At 46.8% G+C, this 20699-nt stretch overlaps 1 protein-coding gene across 3 annotated transcripts in view; it reads right to left on the bottom strand.

Annotated features, from left to right (window-relative positions):
- Positions 1-757: 757 nt before the first annotated feature.
- The window catches only part of cass4 (Cas scaffold protein family member 4), an 82110-nt gene continuing 62168 nt past the window's right edge, over positions 758-20699 (bottom strand). For all 3 annotated transcript variants that reach the window (XM_033042067.1, XM_033042066.1, XM_033042065.1), the window contains exons 4-7: positions 12208-12336; positions 8796-10181; positions 5945-6043; positions 758-3264 (exon numbers count right to left, since the gene is read on the bottom strand). In XM_033042067.1, coding sequence (XP_032897958.1) covers positions 2824-3264; positions 5945-6043; positions 8796-10181; positions 12208-12336 — 2055 coding nt within the window. In that variant the 3' untranslated portion in view covers positions 758-2823. The remainder of the gene's footprint in view (positions 3265-5944; positions 6044-8795; positions 10182-12207; positions 12337-20699) is intronic.

Genomic DNA, 20699 nt, shown 5'->3' with positions numbered 1-20699 from the left:
GTTTACAAAGATTCCCCAACTTTGCCACCCTTTTCTTTCTACTCTGCTTTTGGTTAGAAATCAGAAATATGACCAAACTTATTAAAAAATCATTTAATTGATGGGATGTAATTTTTTTTTAAAGTAATTCAGTTTTAAATTACTATTTTTATACTGGATGGTTTCTTCTGCAACTTTTGCAGGATTTAATGAACATATTTCTTCTTAAAATCTTGCAATTTTATATAGGAATCTTCTGACAGTACTTTGCAATGTTTTGAATCACTTTACATCGAGCTTTCAATATTATCTGCAATCTTTCAGTGAGAAGGGAAACAGAGACAGGACCATTTGTGAACTTCAGGCACAAGGAGTTGCCGATACTGGTTTACAAAAAAACTATCTGTGAACTTCAGCTTGTATCTTATCCAGGCATTGGGGAGCCACTGTTCCATCACCTTCTGGGTGTGAATGTAATGGATACAAGCAAGTTAATGGTTTTACTCACTTTTCTCTCTAGTCTTCCTCACCCCACCCTTCCTCTACTTTCCTAAAGATTCTACTTCAATTAGAAACATAGAAAATAGGTACTGGAGGAGGCCATTCGGCCCTTCGAGCCAGCACCGCCATTCATTGTGATCATGGCTGATCGTCCCCAATCAATAACCCGTGCCTGCCTTCTCCCCATATACCTTGATTCCACCAGCCCCTAGAGCTCTATCTAACTCTCTCTTAAATCCATCCAGTGACTTGGCCTCCACTGCCCTGTGGCAGGGAATTTCACAAATTCACAACTCTCTGGGTGAAAACGTTTTTCTCACCTCAGTCTTAAATGGCTTCCCCTTTATTCTAAGACTTTAAATGAAGCTAGATATTGGGTGTTGGCATGATATTTAACAATGATATGCAGTGCCATGGGAATGGTTAGGCACATTGCATTTCCCTCTCTTTATTCTCAACCATTCCCACTCAGAGTTAATGAAGCATTACCAGTCGTTTCCTGACCAAACCTGGACCAGTCCCTGTATCTAACATGCAGCAGACATCTGGTATTAAACAGAACCCATGGGAAACCAGAGCAAAATGGTTGGTGAATTTTGATTTGACCTAAACGCCACTAAGCTCAGCTGTGGTGTGAGAAGCAATGAGCTCAGGGACCATTTCAGGAAGCAATGGACATAATATTAGCAGAATCAGACCGAACTGGACGTTTGGCCGATGAGTAGCAAACTTTAAAACTTGCTGATGATTCACTCAGAAGTAACAAATTGACAACCCATCTTACACTCCGTCTGATTCACAACTTCCCGCCAACTAATCAAATTTCACCCCCACTGAGTCGGCATGAACACCTACAGACCGAGGCGATGCATGTGGAAGGTATGGGAAAGCAGAACATTTCTGCAACGGTACTGCAGGCTCCTGGGCTGTCAGTGCAAGGAATACCTGACTCTTGCCAAGAATTCAAGGGACCACATGTATTCTACAGCTGGACACTTCTGGGGAAGGCAAACTCATGTCATTTACACCCAGCCCCGTGTTAAATCTTTCAAGCACAGAGCAGCAAGAACAAACTTTGGTTTTAACAGAGAGAATATTCCATAAATAAGACGGAGTGGGCTAGCATAAAAGTGGAAACAATAGACATTAGCCGAATTCAAATAATTTCCTTCTCCATTTGCAATGTTCCCATTTGAGGAACTAAGACATAATCTGATAGTCACGAATGCTTGCTGTTGTACATTAACCATTTGCAGCTGAGGCTGAGCAATTATTTTCTTCGTAATTAACATAGTGCATTGACTAGGTTGCTCATGTGGGCAGAATTCAGGAGCTAAGCTATTGAGGTGAGCGATTGACATATTAGATTTTAGACCTTTGTAAGAATATTTAGTTTCTGCCTTGAGTTATAAATAATTGGAAGAGTTCAAGCTCAGGCAAACTATCAAAGTGGAAAGCACAGAATGACCTTATCTTTAAGGTGAGAGGGCAAAGTTGAAAGGAAATGCGAGGAGCAGGTTTTTCTTTTACACAGAGGGTGATAAGTGCCTGGAATACCCTGCTGGGGGTGGTGATTGAAGCAGATACATTAGTGGCATTTAGAGATCTTTGGCTAGGCATTTGGGTATGCTAGGTATGGAAAAATATGGGTTATGTGCAGGTAGACATGATAGTCTTGGCATCAAGTTGGACACAGACATGGCTGGCCGGAGAGCCTGTTCTTGTGCTGTTCTACAAACATGAACGGCCAAAAGGCCTGTCCAGATGTATAAGGCAAGTGTGTTATACAGAGTGCTGGGGGCCTGGGATGCACCCCAAGGGGTGGTGTTGTGACAGATACGATAGTGGCATTTAAGAGGCTTTTAGCTAGGCACACGGTTGTTTCGGGAGTGAAGGGATATGGATTATATACAGACAGATAAGAGTTGCTCATGGCATCGTGTTCAGCAGAGACATTGTGGACCAAAGTGCCTGTTCCCGTGCTGTAGTATCCTCTGTTCTATGATCTGAATGCAACATTAGTGATAAGTAGAATGGTGCGGAGAAGATGCGTCAACATGGAAACATCTCTCCGGCTCCTTTTTAACAAATGTTGGGTATGTACGACACGGCGGAATGTAGAGATCATGTTCTTTAACTTCACAACCTGGCACAAAAGACCGAAGTTGGCTGGAATAATAATTCTGTGAGTTCGGAGTTATTAAGTAAAGGGGTCATCTTAACCCCAATTGCTGATCGGAAAATAAAGCTGGGAGGACCCAAAGGGCAAGAGATGCTGTCCACGGTAATGGTATTGAAGTTGATTTCAATGAGGGAGGTCCTCCCTTCTTGCAGTCACCCCCATTATGAGCCAGTGTTCTTTTCCAGGAAGAGCCTGAGCTGCTCAGCTTGCTGCCGCAGTTCCGCCACCTGATCTTTCATTTCTTGCACTGTTGTCGGGCTTGGCTGCATCACCGCGTTCTTGGTTGCCACAGCCACCTTCTTCATGAGGCCACAAAACTGGTTGCTTTTGCTGAGCATCTCCTTGTGAACGTTCTTGTGCCCGGTCTCCTGGCACAGGGTGTCCACCAGTTTCTGACCGATCATGATCACCACCTTGCTGTGTTTGATCAACACATCTGCCGGCTGGTTGCCGTTGATGGTGTCAGTGAAGGACACGATGGCCTTCTGCAGGGCACTGAAATACATCCTGCATAACTCAGAGCTGGGAGCTGGAGACTGGATCACCTCCGGACTCACTTTGACACTGACATCGCCTGGCCTTCGGATCTTCACTTCCGACATCTGCACAGGCGACAAAAACACGGTTGAGAAAGGAAAGCAAAGCGAGGTCATTGCAAAACTCTTTTTACGCTCGACTATATGTTCCTCAGTGTTGCAACCTACACTCTGCTGTCCATGCGTTGTGCAATACATGTTCTCCCAAACACTAACCACATAGATAGATGAGCAGTGAAGGTGGGGGAGGCAAGGAGCTGTCAGACCAACTGGCCTCTCTGTCAACACTGAGTAATAAATTGGTCCAGGATATATGCAGAAGCACCACCATTCCACACAGACATGCCCAGGAGGTTGAGGAATCTGTGCACATGGTACAGATGTAGAGGTCCACCAGCCTTTCACACTGCACTCCATTGCTGGATTCCACGGGTCACGTTCTGGTGCCAGCTCTACAAGGCGCTGATCAGACTGCCTTTGGAGTATTGTGAACAACTTTGGGCCCCATATCTCAGTGAGGACGTGCTGCCACTGGAGAGGGTCCAGGAATGAGTGGATTTATAAATGACAGCACAAGGGCTCTACTCACTGGAGTATAGAAGGATGATGGGGGGGACCTCATTGATGCTTACTGAATAGTGAAAGGCCTGGATACAATGGATGTTTCCACAAGTGGGAGAGTCTAGGACCAGAGGTCATAGCCTCAGAATTAAAGGACATTACTTTAGGAAGGAGATGAGGAGGAATTTCTTTAGTAAGGGGATGGTGAATCTGTGAAATGTATTGCCACAGAAGGCTGTGGCCATGTCAATGGACATATTTAAGGCAGAGATTGATAGATTCTTGATTGGTACATGTGTCGGGGATTAAGGAGAGAAGGCAGTAGAATGGGGTTAAGAGGGAAAGATAGATCAGCCATTATTGAATGGCGGAGTAGACTTGATGGGCCGAATGGGAACAATTGCCTCATTAATCTCCTTTAAACTTTCTCCGTCCCACCTTAAACTTATTACTTCTACTGTTTGATATTTCCACCCTGGGAAAAAACTGACTATCTCTCATAATTTTAAACACTTGCTCTGATCATCCTTTCCTTTTAGCTAACAGTCTCAAATTGAGGCAAGATCCTGTCAAATCTGTTCTGAATTTTTGCCAAAGCCTCCATATCTTTCATATAGGGAGGCACCGATCCAGGACTTACCTGGACTTTACCTGTTTACACATCTGGACGCCCGCAGCAATGGCTGCGGAGGGTTGAGGTCCCGACCACGGGGGAAATGGAGGAGGACTGGACAAATTGTGTGCCTTCCACCACAGTGATGAATGTTGTGGTGGATGTTTGTGTTAAATTTTTATTGCGTTTTTGTGTGTTTTTTTTAATTATACCGCTGCTGGCAAATTCATTTCACTTGCACTTTATGTGCAGGTGACGAATAAAACTGATTGACTGAACCAGAATGTGGGCTAACAAATAGTTTTATATAGCTGCAACATGACTTTCCAACTTTTATACTCAATGGCCCGACCAATGAAGGCAAGCATGCCATATGCCTTCTTTACCACACCAGCCACTCCTGTTGCCACTTTCAGGAAATTAAGATCAGGAACAGAAGATGCACCTCAACATCTCCCTCAATATCAATGTTCATAAAGGTTCTGCTATTATGATTTTGTCCCCAGGATCTCTCTGCACATCAATGCTTCTAAGCATAGAAGGCTATGGATCAAGTACTGGTAAATGGGGTTAGCATACATGGTAGGTTGGTGTGGGCTTGATCGGCTGAAAGGCCTGCTTCCGTGATGTTTGACTATGAAATATTCTCAAACCATTTGACTGTGTGACTTAGCCACCTGCCAATGCTTTACTCAGTGCTTTTGTGGAAAAGACTTGCTCTATCCCTTTGTGACAGGGTTACATCAAGGTGTTGCCATGGCACTGAGTCTCACCAGTCAGGGTCCAGTCAGCTCAAGATAGACGCAAAAATCTGGAGTAACTCAGCGGGTCAGACAGCGTCTCTGGAGACAAGGAATAGGTGATGTTTCTGGTCGAGATCCTTCTTCAGACTGAAGAAGGGTCTTGACCCGAAACGTCACCTATTCCTTATCTGCTGAGATGCTGCCTGACTCGTTGAGTTACTCCAGCTTCTTCAGTCCATCTTTGTTTTAAAGCAGTCTCTGTAGTTCCTTACTACACATCCAAACAGCTCAAACCTGCTGGGTCAATGTGAGCATAAGATCAGAAACATTCAAACCGGGGTTCCTTGATCAAGTCATGCAGCCCCAAGAACCAAAACAAAAAGGAAAATAAAATATTTGCAGAATCTTGTGTCTCCAATAAAATGTATTGGTATTGGTCTGGTTTATTATTATCACGTGTGCTGAACTACAGTGAAAAAATTAATTTTGTGTGCTGTCCAGAATATAGCGTTAACTTATAGGCTACTGAGTATGCGCAAAGGAAGAAAAGTTCAAGGACCACACCGAGGTAGATTGGAAGACGATGCATCAATGGGAGCAAAGTGGAATGGACTGGGTTGCATTCACAACTCTCTGCACTTTCCTGAGCCTGGGCAGAGCAGTAGTTGTGATTCATCCGGATAGGAAGCTTTCTATGGTCCATGTCCTTCTCTATTTGACTTTGTGTGATGAAAAACTTTCACAGCATTGCTTGGTCAGCGATAATTCCAAATCACCAAAGAAACAAGCTTGACTCATTCCTATAATCCAGTAAAGTCAGAAGACATACCTGTCGCTCGAGCAAGAGCTTTTTCTGCCTGAAGCTCTCCTTCTCTCTCTGCCGGATGCTTTCTTTTTCCTTCTCCTGGTTTTCAAATTCTTCCTTCCTCTGCAGGGAACAATCAGCAAGACCGTCAACAATGATGCTCTTCAATACTGGGTGCTCCAGGGTCCACTCACCTGCCCAGGTGCGGCACCCAGTGGAAGGAAAGCCGCAGGTGGTGCAGCAGGTGGTGCTGCTGTCACACCACTCCGGTGACACAGGTTCAATCCCAACCTCTGTCTGTGTGTAATTTGCACATTCTCCCTTCTCTGTGTGAGTTTCCCCACATCCCACGGGTACAATTGTTGTTTGCTCCCTAGTAGGGTAAAGGGCAAAAAGAATCAAAGGGGCATTGAAGGGCATGTGAGAGAAAGAGAGAGAGAGAGAGAGAGAGAGAGAGAGAGAGAGAGAGAGAGAGAGGGAGAGAGAGAGAGAGAGAGAGAGAGAGAGAGAGAGAGAGAGAGAGAGAGAGAGAGAGAGAGAGAGAGAGAGAGAGACAGAGAGAGACAGAGAGAGACAGAGAGAGACAGAGAGAGACAGAGAGAGCACAAGAAAATAAAAAGTGAGTGCGAGAAGAGAGTGGAAAAAGAGAGCGTGGGAAATAGAGAGCGCAAGAAAATAGAGCGTGGAAAAGAGCATGAGAAAAAGAGAGCGAGAGCATGAGAGGGAGAGTACGAGAAAAGAGAGAGAGAGAAAGCATGAGAGAGAGCACGACAAGAGAAAGAGAATAAACAAGAGCATGAGAGAGAGGGGCAATGGAACTGGTTTCAGGAGTGAGAGATTTCTCCTTTGAGTCGGATAAAGCCAGGTTCTCCTTCAAAGACAGTGTGACAAAAGGGTGCGGCTACACCAGGTTAGGTTAGCGTAGAGAGGATGTGTCAAAGATGACCAGGGGCCAAAGTAATTATTTCATGCAGGTTGGTCAGCGTCTAGAGACCTCAGAACACCAGAGTGGACAGACGAGTTTGTCCAGGTATTCAGAAAGGAGTTTCAGTTTAGCTTATTCAGTTTCAGTTTAGTTTATTGTCACCTGTACCGAGGTACAGTAAAAAGCTTTTGTTGCGTGTTGGCCTGTCAGCGGAAAGACAGTACATGATTACAATCGAGCCATTCACAGTGTATAGATACATGATAAGGGTAGAAAACTTGTGGAGAGATGGGGAAGGAGGTCCTCAATGGTCACCTGTGTTGTAACAATCCCACAGTTCTCGGACAAAAACCGCAGTGAACCATCAGAGGCCCAGGCAGCACCTGTGAAGAGGGCAACGGTCAACATTTTAGGTTGGGGACCCTTTCTCCTAGTTCTGCAGGGGGACCTAAATGGGAAAGACCTAAATGGGACAGCTGGCGATCTTTGGTTTAGATTAAGGCAAACCCCGGGGGGGAGCAAACAGCGAGCTGGTGAGGCTGGGATCCAACAGAGCAATGAAAGGGTAGCTACTAGCGGGTCATGCAGCATCTGTGGAGGGATATGTTCAGACCAGACCCTTCAGTGGATTCTACACCGAGTTCTTCCAGCACAGTTCCTCCTATCTTGCATGGACACAAAATGTTAGAGTAACTCAGCGGGACAGGCAGCATCTCTGGATAGAAGGAATGGGTGACGTTTCAGGTTGAGACTGTTCTTCAGACCCTCCTCTGCCCCAGATTCAAACATCTGTAGTCTCCTGTGCCTCGGACCCAGCACGGATTGTACCCCAGATAGACACAAAAACGATGGAGTGAGTCATTTATCAGGTCAGACTCCAGCTTTGTGTGTCCATGTTCGGTTTAAACTGGCCTCTGTACAGGTGTCCGATTAGTACGGGTGTCAGGGGTTATGGGGAGAAGGCAGGAGAATAGGGTTGGAAGGGAGAGATAGATCAGCCATGATTGAATGGTGGAGTAGACTCGATGGGCCGAATAGCCTTAAGGGCCTGTCCCACTTAGGAGACCTAAACAGCAACCTCTGGTGATCTTGCCCGCCACCCAAGGTTTCCATGAGGTCACAGGAGGTTTTGGTCACTCTCCCTAATGGTCGAAAGTGGTTTCCGCGTGGTCGAGGCTTCATCTGGGTTGCTGCTGTTTTTTCATCATGATTAAAACCGGCCTCAACTAAAAATAGGTTGCCGTTTTAAAAATCGATCATTTTTTAGTCGCAGGTCTAGTCGAAGCCGATTTTCTTCATAGTCGAGGAAGGTTTTCAACGTATGCTGGGAGGTGGTAGGAGGTTGCAGGTCACCTCGACCTTGATTTTATTTTGGGTGGTGGGCACGGTCACCAAAGGTTGCTGTTTAGATCTCCTAATGCCCCTGTCCCACTTAGGAAACCTGAACGGAAACCTCTGGAGACTTTGCGCCCCACCCAAGGTTTCCGTGCGGTTCCTGGAGGTTTTTGTCAGTCTCCCTAATGGTCGAAAGTGGTTTCCGCTTCTTCTATGTTCCGGCGATTATTTCAAAAAATTCAAAACCGGCCGGGATTAAAAATAGGTCGCTGTTTTAAAAATCGGTAATTTTTTAGTCGAAGCCAGTTGCGATGCTAGTTGAAGGTGGTTTCTGGAGGTTGCAGGTAGTGGAAGGTAGGACTTCAACCTCCGGCAACCACCTGCAACCTCTGGCAACCACTTTCGACCATTAGGGAGACTGACAAAAACCTCCGGGAACCGCACGGAAACCTTGGGAGGGGCACAAAGTCTCCAGAGGTTTCCGTTCAGGTTTCCTAAGTGGGACAGGGGCATAAGTGGGACAGGCCATCACATGACCTGCAGCTCCTTCCCACAGGGGTTGTACGCCACCCCCGCCAGCCCCCCCACCCATCCCCGCCCGGTCGCCCCACCAACCTGTAACTGGACATATTCGCAGTCTTCTGCCCGGTTGTGCGTGCCGGCTTTGACGCTCTGCACCTTCCGCAGCGGGATGGGGACCGGCGCCTTGTGCTTGGTGGTCCTCCTCTGTAGACGGGCCCTAATCTCGGCCGCACCCGGGGTAGGGGGGCTCGCCTGCGGGGGCTGCTTCTGGGCGAAGAGGAGCTTGGCGTTGGCTATGATGATGGAGACCAGGCGCTTGACATCGTCGGGCACGGTGCGGGTGACCATGATGAAGCGGTCCAGGTGGTCTGGCGCCGCCTGGGTCTGGGTCTGGGTCAACACCAGCGCGTCCAGAGCCCAGCCGCAGTCGGCCAGCGCCCGGCTCGTCTCCACCAGGATCTGCTGCGAGTCCTCCACCACCTCCAGCTGCTTGCACAGGCGGCTCTGGAGGTTGGCGTCCGTCAGGCGGGCCGCGTTCACCCTCACCCCGCGCACCAGCCCCAGGAAGGCGGCCAGGCTGGTGAGCACGGTGCCGGCCGCCGAGCGCACCTCGCCCAGGTGGGGCTGTAGATGTTCCCGCAGCCGCCAGCGACTGCTCACAAACACCATGATGCTGCCCACCGACACCGACACCTGTTGCTGGAGCCGGCCCAGCACGGCCGCCGCCTCCGCCGCGTCCAGGCTCATCTCCTCCTGCTCCGGCCCCGGCCCGGCGGGGGGAGAGGCCGGAGAGGGAGCTGGACGCCGGGCCGTGGCCGGAGAGAGGGCGGTGGCCGGAGAGCGGGAAGTGGCCGAAGCGGGTGAGATGTCCGGACTCTGGGGAGCGGTGGGAAAAGTCGCTGGACGTTGGGCCGTGGCCGGAGAGAGGGAGAGGGCCGGAGAGCGGGAAGTGGCCGGAGAGAGGTCGGTGGCCGGACGCTGGGTCGTGGCCTGAGCCGGGTACGAGGCCGGCCGCTGGGGCGTGGCCGGGGCGCTCTGCCTGCGCTCCGGCCACTGGGCAGCCCCTCTGGACACCAGCGGGGGGACGTCGTACACCGGCTGGGGACCGGCTGGGAGTCGTGGCAGGTCGTAGATGGCAGTCGCTGCGGCTGGCGGCTTGGGCAAGCTGGCGGGCACGTCGTAGATTTCGGCCGACCGGGCCCGGGACAGGGGGGTGTGGTACAGGCCGGCCCCCTGTGGGACGGGTACGTCGTACAGAGCCTGTCCGGAGCCGGGCCATGGCGGGGGCGCGCTGTAGCGGGCAGCCACCTCCTCTCTAGACACCGGCACGTCGTACACGGCCGGGCTGGATGGTCGCCGCTCCTCCGGACACTCCCAGGCCGGCCTCCGGACAGCCGCCAGCTCCCTCCCCGCCGCCGGCGGCGTGTCGTAGACGCTGGCCGGCAAGTCCAGGCTCATCCGCGGGGGAACGTCGTACACCTGGGGGGTGGGAGAGGCAGACAGGTGAGGAGAGGTCCCCCGAGAAAGACCTTGCTCTGTGTGTAGGAAGGAACTGCAGATGCTGGTTTCAACATGAAGATAGACAGAAAATGCTGGAGTAACTCAGCGGGACGGGCAGCATCTCTGGAGAAAATCAATAGGTGACGTTTCGGGTCGAGACCCTTCAGTCTGAATTTGTCCCCAGGAAGGATCTCTCTCCAAAGCATTGAAGGCTATGTATCAAGTATTGGTAAATGGGATTAGCATACACGGCTACTTAAAGGTTGCTGTGGGCTGAAGGGCCTGCTTCTGTGGTGTATATGCCCTATGAAATAGTCCCAAACCATTTGACTGTGTGACTCAGCCACCTGCCAATGCCTTACTCAATGCTTTCATGGGAAGGACATGCTCTGTGACATTGTGATCAGTTTATGTCAAAGGTGATGCCACGGCACTGAGTCTCACTGGTCAGGGTCCAGACAGCTCAAGATAGACACAGAAAGCTGGAGTAACTCGGCAGATCAGGCAGCATCTCTGGAGAAAAGGAATAGGTGAAGTTTTGGGTCAACTCCCTTCTTCAGACAGTAGCTTTATGTAGACAGTAGCTGTCCCAAATGTTCCCAAATTATTATGTAGACAGTGAGGTGCAGCCACACTGGGGGTAAATATTGGCCAGAACACTAGGGAGAACATCTCCCTCTCCTCGACTCCCAGTCTGAAGAAGGGTCTCAACCCGAAACATCATCCATTTGTTCTCTCCAGAGATGCTATCTGTCCCGCTGAGTTACTCCAGCGTGGGATGGCAGGACCTAGTGTATTAATTTATCGCTTAAAGTGTCGCAACGGTACAGTTACTGCCTTACAGCGCCAGAGACCCTGACCTTGGGTGCTGTCAATATGGAGTTTGTACATTCTCCTTGTACTTGCGAAGGGCCTGCATCTCCAAACTAAATGTAATTAAACGAAAGCCTTGCACATTAACAATGTCAGTGCTCCCTGCAGAGGCTATGTTGAAAGTTCTCTTCATTCTCAAAGGATGAGAGATTTGAAATGTGTGCAACTTGCTGTCCATTCACCTGCTATGAATTCACCCACACTAATCATAGTGGGTCAACAAATGACTGGGTGGTTGGAGAATTATTGCCGGGGAACAATGAATAGGAGCGTAATTAGCTCAGCTGGTTACATTCTCATCTGGAATAAAAGGCTGGGATGGGGATGGGGGGGGGGGAGGGGGTTTAGGCTCATCAGTTACTCCAAAGTTAGGAAACTTTGATAGAAACGTGCATTTCACCACTGGCATCAAAGATTCCGGATAATTCAGTGAAGAGTGGGACAGTTCGGCAGTATCCTATCAATTAACAATGTTGAAACAAAACAATCATGATCATGCTACTCTTTTGTGCAACTTGTGTACAAATTGGCTCCACCTTTCCCACTCTGCTTCAGAGGATTTCTAGTTGTAAAGCCCGTGCAGTCGGGCTGATATTCTGTTGACATGAAATGCACTACCGAAGTAGCCAGAGTGAAGTGATTGGAATATTTCTAAGAGACTCAGTAGGTTGGGTTTGTTTTGCGTGGAGCAGAGAAAGCCAAGTGAGGGCCTGATTGAAGTAAATAACATGAGGGGCATAGAGGGTGCAGAAAGTAGATAACCTTTCCCATGGCAGAGGTATCTAAAATTAGACGGCATGAGTGTAGAATAAAGGGTTGGAGGGGTAGGGACAGCTTGACAAAGAATTCTTTCCCCCAAAAGATGGAATCTAGAACGGGGGGGGGGGGGGAATACCCTCAGAGCATTTGAGTTTAGTTTATTGTTATATTACCACGGTAAGAAGTTAAGAAGTATCTAGCCTTCTAGATGGCTACACTGCAAGTGCAAATGTTGGTAAATGGAATTAGTATAGATGTGTATTCATTGGTTGGTATGGACACAGTGGACCGAACAACCTGCTTCTGTGGTTTACGACACACCAATCCTAAGACAAGGAATTTGACACCACTTTAATACCCAAGCCATTCTTACCTGACTCTGAGTCACTGCTCTATGTCTTTCAAAACTCGGTGGAATGTCATACAACTGCTGGATTAGTTGTCTCTCCTCCTCTGTATGAAACATGGAAGATTTCCTTTCTATTGCAGCAGTGTTAGGCATCTGTACGTAAACACAGTAAGAAAGCATGATAATGTGATGAGCGAATGCATAACACCTCTCTCATTTGTAACATAGTCACAGAACAGGTACATGGATAGGACAGGTACAGAGGGAATGGGCCAGTGTGCAGGCAAATTAGACTAGCTTGGTTAGGGTATCTTGGTTGGCATGTAGGAGTTGGCCGAAATACCTATATCTTTGCTCTATGACACTGTGTGAATGGTAGAAGTGATTAGGTTGACACAATTGGAATGGTGATGTTCACTGAGCATTTGTCTGGGGATGGGGAGAAGAAGTAATGGGAGGATAAGGAGCATTGCCACTGCTCCTAGACCTGGGCTCAGCCCTTTGCACACATTGGAAGGGACACTGGAGAGCAGACCCAAGCTCTCTCCTCCAACTTGGGATGAGACCCTTGATTGCACAGGTCCTACTGGCCGAGCTTAACAATGGCGTAATAATTACACAGTTGTCCATCCTTAAGTAGCTGAAGGTCTTCCTGCTTGCATCATAGTGCTGAATAACAAACCCCAGTGACCACGTCTGGGATCATGTAGAGGGGAGTAGGTTCAGGGAGGAGCAATCAATTCCTGAAGGACATTAGTGATCATGGTGCCATATCCGGTTGGACATATTCTTGATGGTTTGATCCCATGACCGTCTGGCTAGGTGATGTTTAATCATATGACAATATGCCAGTGCATGCAAATGGCATCACATTTACCTTAAAGAAGTTGGTTCACTGTCAGTAAATATCTTGCTCACTGAACATAGTGACTGAGAAGCAGAAGGATGTTTAATGTGCCACTGATGGGATTATGCTTGAACCTCGATTCCATCTCTCTACACTATCTCCATATCTCTTGATTCCTTTAATATCTTAAAATCTATTAATCCCTGCCTTGAATATACTCATCAACTGAGCCTCCACAGCTGTCTGGGGTAGGGACTTTCAAAGACTTACCCACCTGCAGGGTGAACAAATGTTTTCTTATCTCTATCCTGCATGGCCAACCCAAGATTCCACACACTGTAGCCAAGCTAACACATCCATGCATCCACATTGACCAGGAGAAAATGTCATTGAGGTCATCTCTCATTATGATAAACTCATGGGAGTACATACAGTTCCAGTGGCTTAATTACACCATGTGGAACGAACGCACTATCACAGGAATCGATTAGGTGAGCTTTCCCTGTAACCTCTCAATCACAAATCTATCCTTCCCTAAGGTGGACCAAGTGGTGCAGCTAGTGGACCACTGCCTCATAGTGCCAGAGACCCAGCTTCAATCTTGATCTCCATCTGTGTGGAGTTTGCACGTTCTCCCTATGACAACATGGGTTTTCTCCAGATGCTCTGGTTTCCTCTCATGTTCTAAAGATGTGTACATTGGTAGGTTATTTGGCCATTGTAAATTGTCCCTCGTATGTGGGTCAATGTAGAATCTGTGGACAGATAATGCGAATATAATAATAATAATAATAATAACTTTATTTATAAAGCACTTTAAACAACCGCAGTTGCCACAAAGTGCTGTATGGCCAATATGGAGAGAATAAAACATGGAATTAATGTTGGATTTAAGGTGTTTGATGGTGTGGGCGGCCCAGGGGGTTGAGATCAGATCTGTCACCTCTGGACGGGCTGGAGGACTTCCAGAGTCCTGGCCACAGGGGGCAAATTCGACCTCCCAATCAGCAGCGGATGTCGACTATGGGAACTGATTTGCCGGCTTCGTCCGGGCCGGAGTTCCAGAGCCCCGGCCACAGACGGCAAACTCACCCCAGCGACCACCCGTGGAAGTCACGATGAGGTCAAGATCAAGTGCCCTCTCATAATTTTGTCCGGATTCAATCAGGTGCCATACCACAAGTTGCTGGTAAATCTGTGGTGGATCTGTACTAACATTGCATTTGATGTCCTTACCACTGACTCAACCTGCAAATTGACCATTTGGGAATCCTGCACCAGCATTCCCAAGTCCTTTTGCACCTCCGATTTCTGAATCCTCTACCCATTCTGAAAATAGTCTTACGCCTTTATTCCTTCTACCAAAGTGCTTGACCGTACCCTTTGTTGTGTTGTGTTTCATCTGCCACTTCTTTGCCCACTCTCTCAACCTGTCCAAGTCCTTCTGCAGACACCCTGCTTCCTCTGCACAACCTACCCTTCCACCTAACTTCCTACCATCCACAAACTTGGCCACAAATCCATCAATTCCTGCATCCAGATCATTATATCATATAACGTGAAAAGTAGCAGACTTAACATTGACCTCTGCGGAATACCAGTAGTCACCGGAAACCAACCAGAAAAGGCTCCCTTTATTCCCACTCTTTGCCTTCTGCCAGTCAGCCAATCTATTATCCATGCTGGTACTTTGCCTCTAATACCATGGGATATCTTCTTCAGCAGCCTCACATGTGGCACGGGGTGGAAGATTGCAACCTTCACGTGGTCCACCCTGTTTCGACTAATGCAATCAACCCGACGTGCACAAACAAATAGATCAAGTAGCACATGTTGACCTACAACTTTAGGCTGTGCACGCCATACGCAAGAAGAAGAAGACATGTGCCACCTTTTGAAAATCCAAGTAAGGTCAGTTTATTGTCACATGTACCAGTTAAGGTACAGCGGAATTCGAAGTAAACAGCATTCACTGACACTCCTTCGTCTATCTCACTTGTTCCTTAAACAATTCCAACACATTTATCAGGCAAGATCTGCCCTTCAAAACCATGCTAACTTTGGCCTATTTATTCAAGTCCTTCCAAGTACCCCAAACATCATCCTTATTAATAGACTAAAATTTTACCAACCACTGAAGTCAGACAAACCAGCCTATAATATCCTTTCTTTTGCCTCGTTCCCTTCTTAAACAGCAGAGTTACATTTGCTATTTTCCAGTCGTCTGGAACCATCCCTGACCCTAGTGATTCTTGAAAAATCACGACTAATCCCTCCACAATCTATTCAGCTATCTCTTTCAGAATCCTGGAGTGTAGTCCAATTGGTCCAGGGAGCTTATCTAGCGTCAGACTTTTCAACTTCCTAATCACCTTCTCCTTACTAATAGCGACTCCACAAATTTCTACTCCCTGGCTCTTGAATTTCTGGCATGTGCCTTGCAAAAAACGAATTCAGTTCATCCGTCATTCTGTGTTCCCCATTCTTCTTCTCGGGGAGTTCCCCACTACTTCTCCAGTGTCATTTACCAGAGGTTCCATGTTGACTCTTGCCTCTCTTACCCTTTATATCTCTGAAAAAAAACCTTTGTTATGTTATTGACTAGCTTACCGTCATATTTCATCTTTTCTCGCCTTATTGCGTCTTTAGTTGGTTTTTAAAGGCTCCTGCTAATCTTTGCCATGTTATATGTCTTCTCTTTTGCCTATTGTGCTGTCTTTGATTTCTCTTGTCAGCCACACTTGCCTCATTTTCCCCTTAGTATGTTTCTTCCTCTCAAGGATGAAAAGATCCTGCATCTTCCGAATTACTCCCAGATACACCAGCCATTGCTGCTCCACCATCATTCTTGCTAGGATCCCTTTCCAATCAACTTTAGCCATCTCCTCCCTCAAGTCTCTGGAGTTACCTTTATTGATACTGATAAAGTCACTCACTGCAGGATCTCTTGTTGAATTATTGCTTGCTGCAGCATCTCTGTGCCTCCTGATGATTGAACCCTTGCTAAAAGAATTAAAATCACTAAATACGATGGATGTACATTTGCATCAAAGATGCTTAGCATTCCATCTCCTGCCCACATTTTGGCTGCACTTCTGGCTGTACTTCTGCTCTTTGCTTACAAGCAGAAACCAAAGAGCGAAGATCTGGTATAGAAGGTGGTACAGTGTGTTGAAATCCTATGTGACAAATCTGAGTCAGGGCACTGGTCCACATTCAAGGACTCTGAAGCCAACTTCGATGAGTATGTCACTGCTGTCACAGACTTCATCAGTAAAGGTGTGGAGGACCGCATGCCAAAGAAGTCAACCCGAGTGTTCGCCAACTGGAAACAAGGGGTGATATTCACTCCCTGGTTAAGTCCAAGTCTGCAGCGTTCAAGTCAGACAATCCCAACCTGTTCAGGAAATCTATTTATGACCTTCACCAAGCCATTAGGAATGCCAAGAGGGAATTCTGGACCAAATGGAATCTGGGATAACCATTAGCACAACTTGCACACCATAACGGGCTACAAAGTGAGTCTGACAATATCGTTGGCAATAATGCATTCCTCCATGATGAGCAATAGGAGGTCAGTGGAATGGCGTCAAGCACCCTAACAGCCTCGGGAGTACTGTACATAGTTACCTTTGTAATTATCAGATCAGCCTTGCTAATATTGAACTGCAGAAAGCAACTGGTCCGGATAGTATCCTTGGCCATGCCTTCAGAACATGCAGTGACAGTTAACATGAGTATTTGCGGACATGTTTAACCTCTCCCTACTCCATTCTGAGGTTCATATCTACTTCAAGAAGACCACTGCCATCCCAGAACCAAAGAAGAACAAGGTCAAGTGCATTAATGACTACTGTTTAGTGCTCTGACATGCACCATCATGAAGTGCTGGTCACCACACACATTAACTCCAGCCTCACAGACATCGTTTATCCATTGCAATTCACCTACTGCCACAGCAGGTCCACAGCAGACATCATTTCCATGGCCCTACACTCATCCCTGCAGCATCTGGATAATAAAGATGCCTACGTCAGACTCCTATTTATTGACTATGACTCCACATTTAATCCCATCATCCCAACTTGTCTCCAAACATCCAGACATAGGACTCAACAACCCCCTCTGTAACTGGATCCATTACTTCTTGACCCATAAACTAAACTGAACTGAACATAGTCCATAAACAGTGAAGATACGTCTCACAATAATTCTCAACACCGTTGCCCCACATAGATGCATTCTCAGCATCTCACTTTACTCTCCATACACTCAGGAGTGTGACATTGAAAGCTAGATTTTTGTTCTGGCACCATTCATTCAAATTATCGAACAAACATTCTTCCACAATGACTCATTGTTGCCCATTATTTGTCCATGAATGGTGGTATCGTTGGCGAATTTAAAGGTGGCGTTGGAACTGTGTCTGGCTGCACAGTCAGGTGTAGAGGAGACCGAGCACACAGCCTTGACGTGTCCCTGTACTGATGGTTATTGAAGAGGAAGAGTTGTTGCCCAATTCATACTGATTATGGTCTGCTGACAAGGAAGTTGAGGATCCAATCTCATAGGGACGAGGTTGATGATATGTTTATAGGGGATGATAGCGTTGAACGCCGAGCTGTAGCCCATGAATAACAGCCTGCCGTACGTGTCCTTAGGTGGTCCAATGCAGTGTGGGGACCTAATGAGATCGCATCCCCTATTGATCTGTTGTGAAGGTTGGAGAATTGTAGATTTTCTAGGTCCTTATTAAGGCCTAGATGTTGATATGCATCACAGACAACATCCCAATGACATTCATTAGCACAGGTGTTAGTATCATTGGTCAGCAGTCATGAGTCACCTTACTCTTCCTGGGTACGATATTATGAATGTCCTTTTAAGGCAGTTAGGGCCTCGTACTTTCTGACACCGGCCTCTGTGGCTGAGATTACAGTGTCATCAGGATTTGTAGTGGCCCAAGTATGTTCTCCCTCTCAAAGTGAGCACAGAAGGCATTGAGCTTGACCAAGGGGTGATGCATTGGAACGTATAGCTCTGCCCAAGTGTGCAAGGAATTGCAAAGAGTTGTGGATGCAGCCTGGTCCATCACGCAGACCAGTCTTTAACTCCTCCCCCCCCTCCCCCCACCCCCATCAATTCCATCTATACTTCATTCTGCCTTGGCAAAGCCGCCAGCATAAACAAGGACTACTCACACCCCAGTCATTCCCTCTTTACACCTTTTCCGCCAGGTGAAAGCAGAAGCTTGAAAGCTTTTTTAACTGTACTTTCTTTGTATCCGTAACACTATTGTCTGCACTCTACGTTTCCTTTCTCTTTATGCACCACTTGTTATACTCATGTGTGGTATGGCTTGCCTCGATAACACGCCAAACAGCTTTCCACTGTACCTCGGTACATGTGACAATAATAAACCAATACTAATACTATCCTGTGAATATCCATGCACTGTCCATAGGGTGGCACATTGGCACATAGAGCTGCTGCTTCACTGCACCAAAGAGCTGGGTTTAATCCTGACTGTGAATTTGTATGTTCTCCCTGTGACCGCGTGGGTTTTTTCCGGGTATTCCGGTTTCCTTCCACATCGCAAAGACATGCAGGTTTGCAGATTAATTGGCTTCTGTAAATTGCCTCTAGTGCATGTAGGATCCAAAAGTAGGATAACATAGAACTAGTGTAGAGGTGATTGATGGTAGACTTCCACTGAGTGGGCCAAAGGGCCTATTTCCATGCTTTATCTCTAAAACTAAATTCAACTAACCTGTCAGGTCAAGTGAGATTGTTGTCATATGCACAAGTACATTTGTACACAGTTTGTACACTGGCATATACCCAATGAAAACATGCTTCTCTCAGCATTGCTCCATTCTCTGGGGATTATCACCTCTGAAGAAGACTATTGTGGCCATTTCCTGCCAGGCTAACCTTCATTATGATCCTGCCAGACGTTATCTTCTCTAGCATCTCTTGTGTACATTGCTGTTGTCTGGCTGTCAAGAGAATTGTGCCTTAGAGAACTCATGACCCTCATTGATTGCTGCACAACAACACTCAGAACTGCGCTGAATGGGATATAAGATGGTTAGGAATGACCTCGGGCAATATCACATCTCTGCAGGATATGCTTAATATACACATCAGCAACTTTCTTCAGTGTCTGAGAAAATTCGACAAGTCCACAAGGAATCTCACTAACATCCACAGATGCAGCATGGAAGGTACTCTGACAGGATGCATCTCGACCTGGAATGGCAACTCCTCTGCTCTTGACCTCCTGAACCTGCAGGGGTAGTGAATACAGCCCAGCCCGTCACGGGCTCATAACTTCCTTCGCACCAGTCCATCTTCAAGGTGCGTCGCATCAGATGGACTGGAGGTATCATCAAGGATATGTCTGACCCTAAATATTCTACCTTCTGGAAAAAGATACAGGAAGTTGAAAACTCAGCCGTCCAGACTTAAGAACAGCTTCATCCCTACTGTTACCAGGTTCCTGAACCAAACATCTATTTCACATCACATTCCAGGAGGTGCTGCCACCTACTTTGATTCTAAACTCCACCTCATTTGGTTATTCCGTTATAGTACTTTAATATTCTTTTGCACGGCTTGGCTTTTGCATTACAACCTAGCACCATCCTGCTGTTTTGCAACTGTCATAGTTATTTATTGCTGTATTTATCAATACTGCATGTATACTGTTTATTCTGTGAGCTTCACGTGAACCTGGTGTACATGACAATAAATTAAACTGAATCTCTATTAAGTACCGGTAACTCCCATTGTAACTCGTGCAAGATCTGTTCTCGTGCTGGTATCTAGGTCTGAACAGAATTTCCCTTTGGATTTTGGCCAAATGCATAATTCTTTTGAAGGAACCTTAACTTTGTAAAGCCATCAAAGTTAGCAGCATCCCAATTTGTGTGTGTGTGTGTGTGTGTGTGCGTGTGAGGAGCTGGTGTGCTGGAGCTAGAGTAACCCTTACACTTTATAAATATTCCCAGTCTCTGCTTAGTTCTTTGTTCGCAATGGCTGGACCAAGTTATAGAATTTGCTTTGTGAAAAATCACAGTCACCAACTGCTGGCCAACTTGTGGACAACAGTGTGATGACTGAGAAGTGAAACAAAACTGGGCAAATGTCATGCTCAAAAATGTGCATAAATTGCCTGTGCATGAGAGTGGCCACTGAGATGTGAAAATTGGTTTGACATATTAACATGCAAATTGAAATGTTAATTTGAAGAGATTTCCATTTAAATTTGCTTTTCAATTCACAATTTCTGAATCATGTCTTTGTGCCGGTGTTGTCCGGCTCTGCCTTGCTTTAGTTTGACTTTGTTAAACTTCGTTAAACTTCAACCAGTTAATATTTCAAAAGTTTAACTGGTTTTAAAAGTTTAAAATTTAAAAGTTTAAAAGGCTTTGATCCCAGACGGTGTGAGGTTATTTTGGTGAGAGTGCAAAGATCACCGACTAGGTAGCCATGACAGCTAGGGTATGTGAGATATTACAGGCACGTTTGACTGAGATCAGTTTGGGGATCTACTTTGATGCTACTGAGGGTGAATGGCTGATGACATGGATTTGTCTTTTAGCCAAGGAAGTACATGAGCTGGCAATTCTTCTACAGTTGGCAAAGTGAAGTGTCTGAGGTGAGA

This window comes from Amblyraja radiata, chromosome 23 (genome assembly GCF_010909765.2).
Source record: "Amblyraja radiata isolate CabotCenter1 chromosome 23, sAmbRad1.1.pri, whole genome shotgun sequence".
NCBI classification, from domain to species: domain Eukaryota; kingdom Metazoa; phylum Chordata; class Chondrichthyes; order Rajiformes; family Rajidae; genus Amblyraja; species Amblyraja radiata.
Note: the sequence above shows the minus strand (reverse complement) of the source record. Positions and strands in the feature narration are given on the sequence as shown.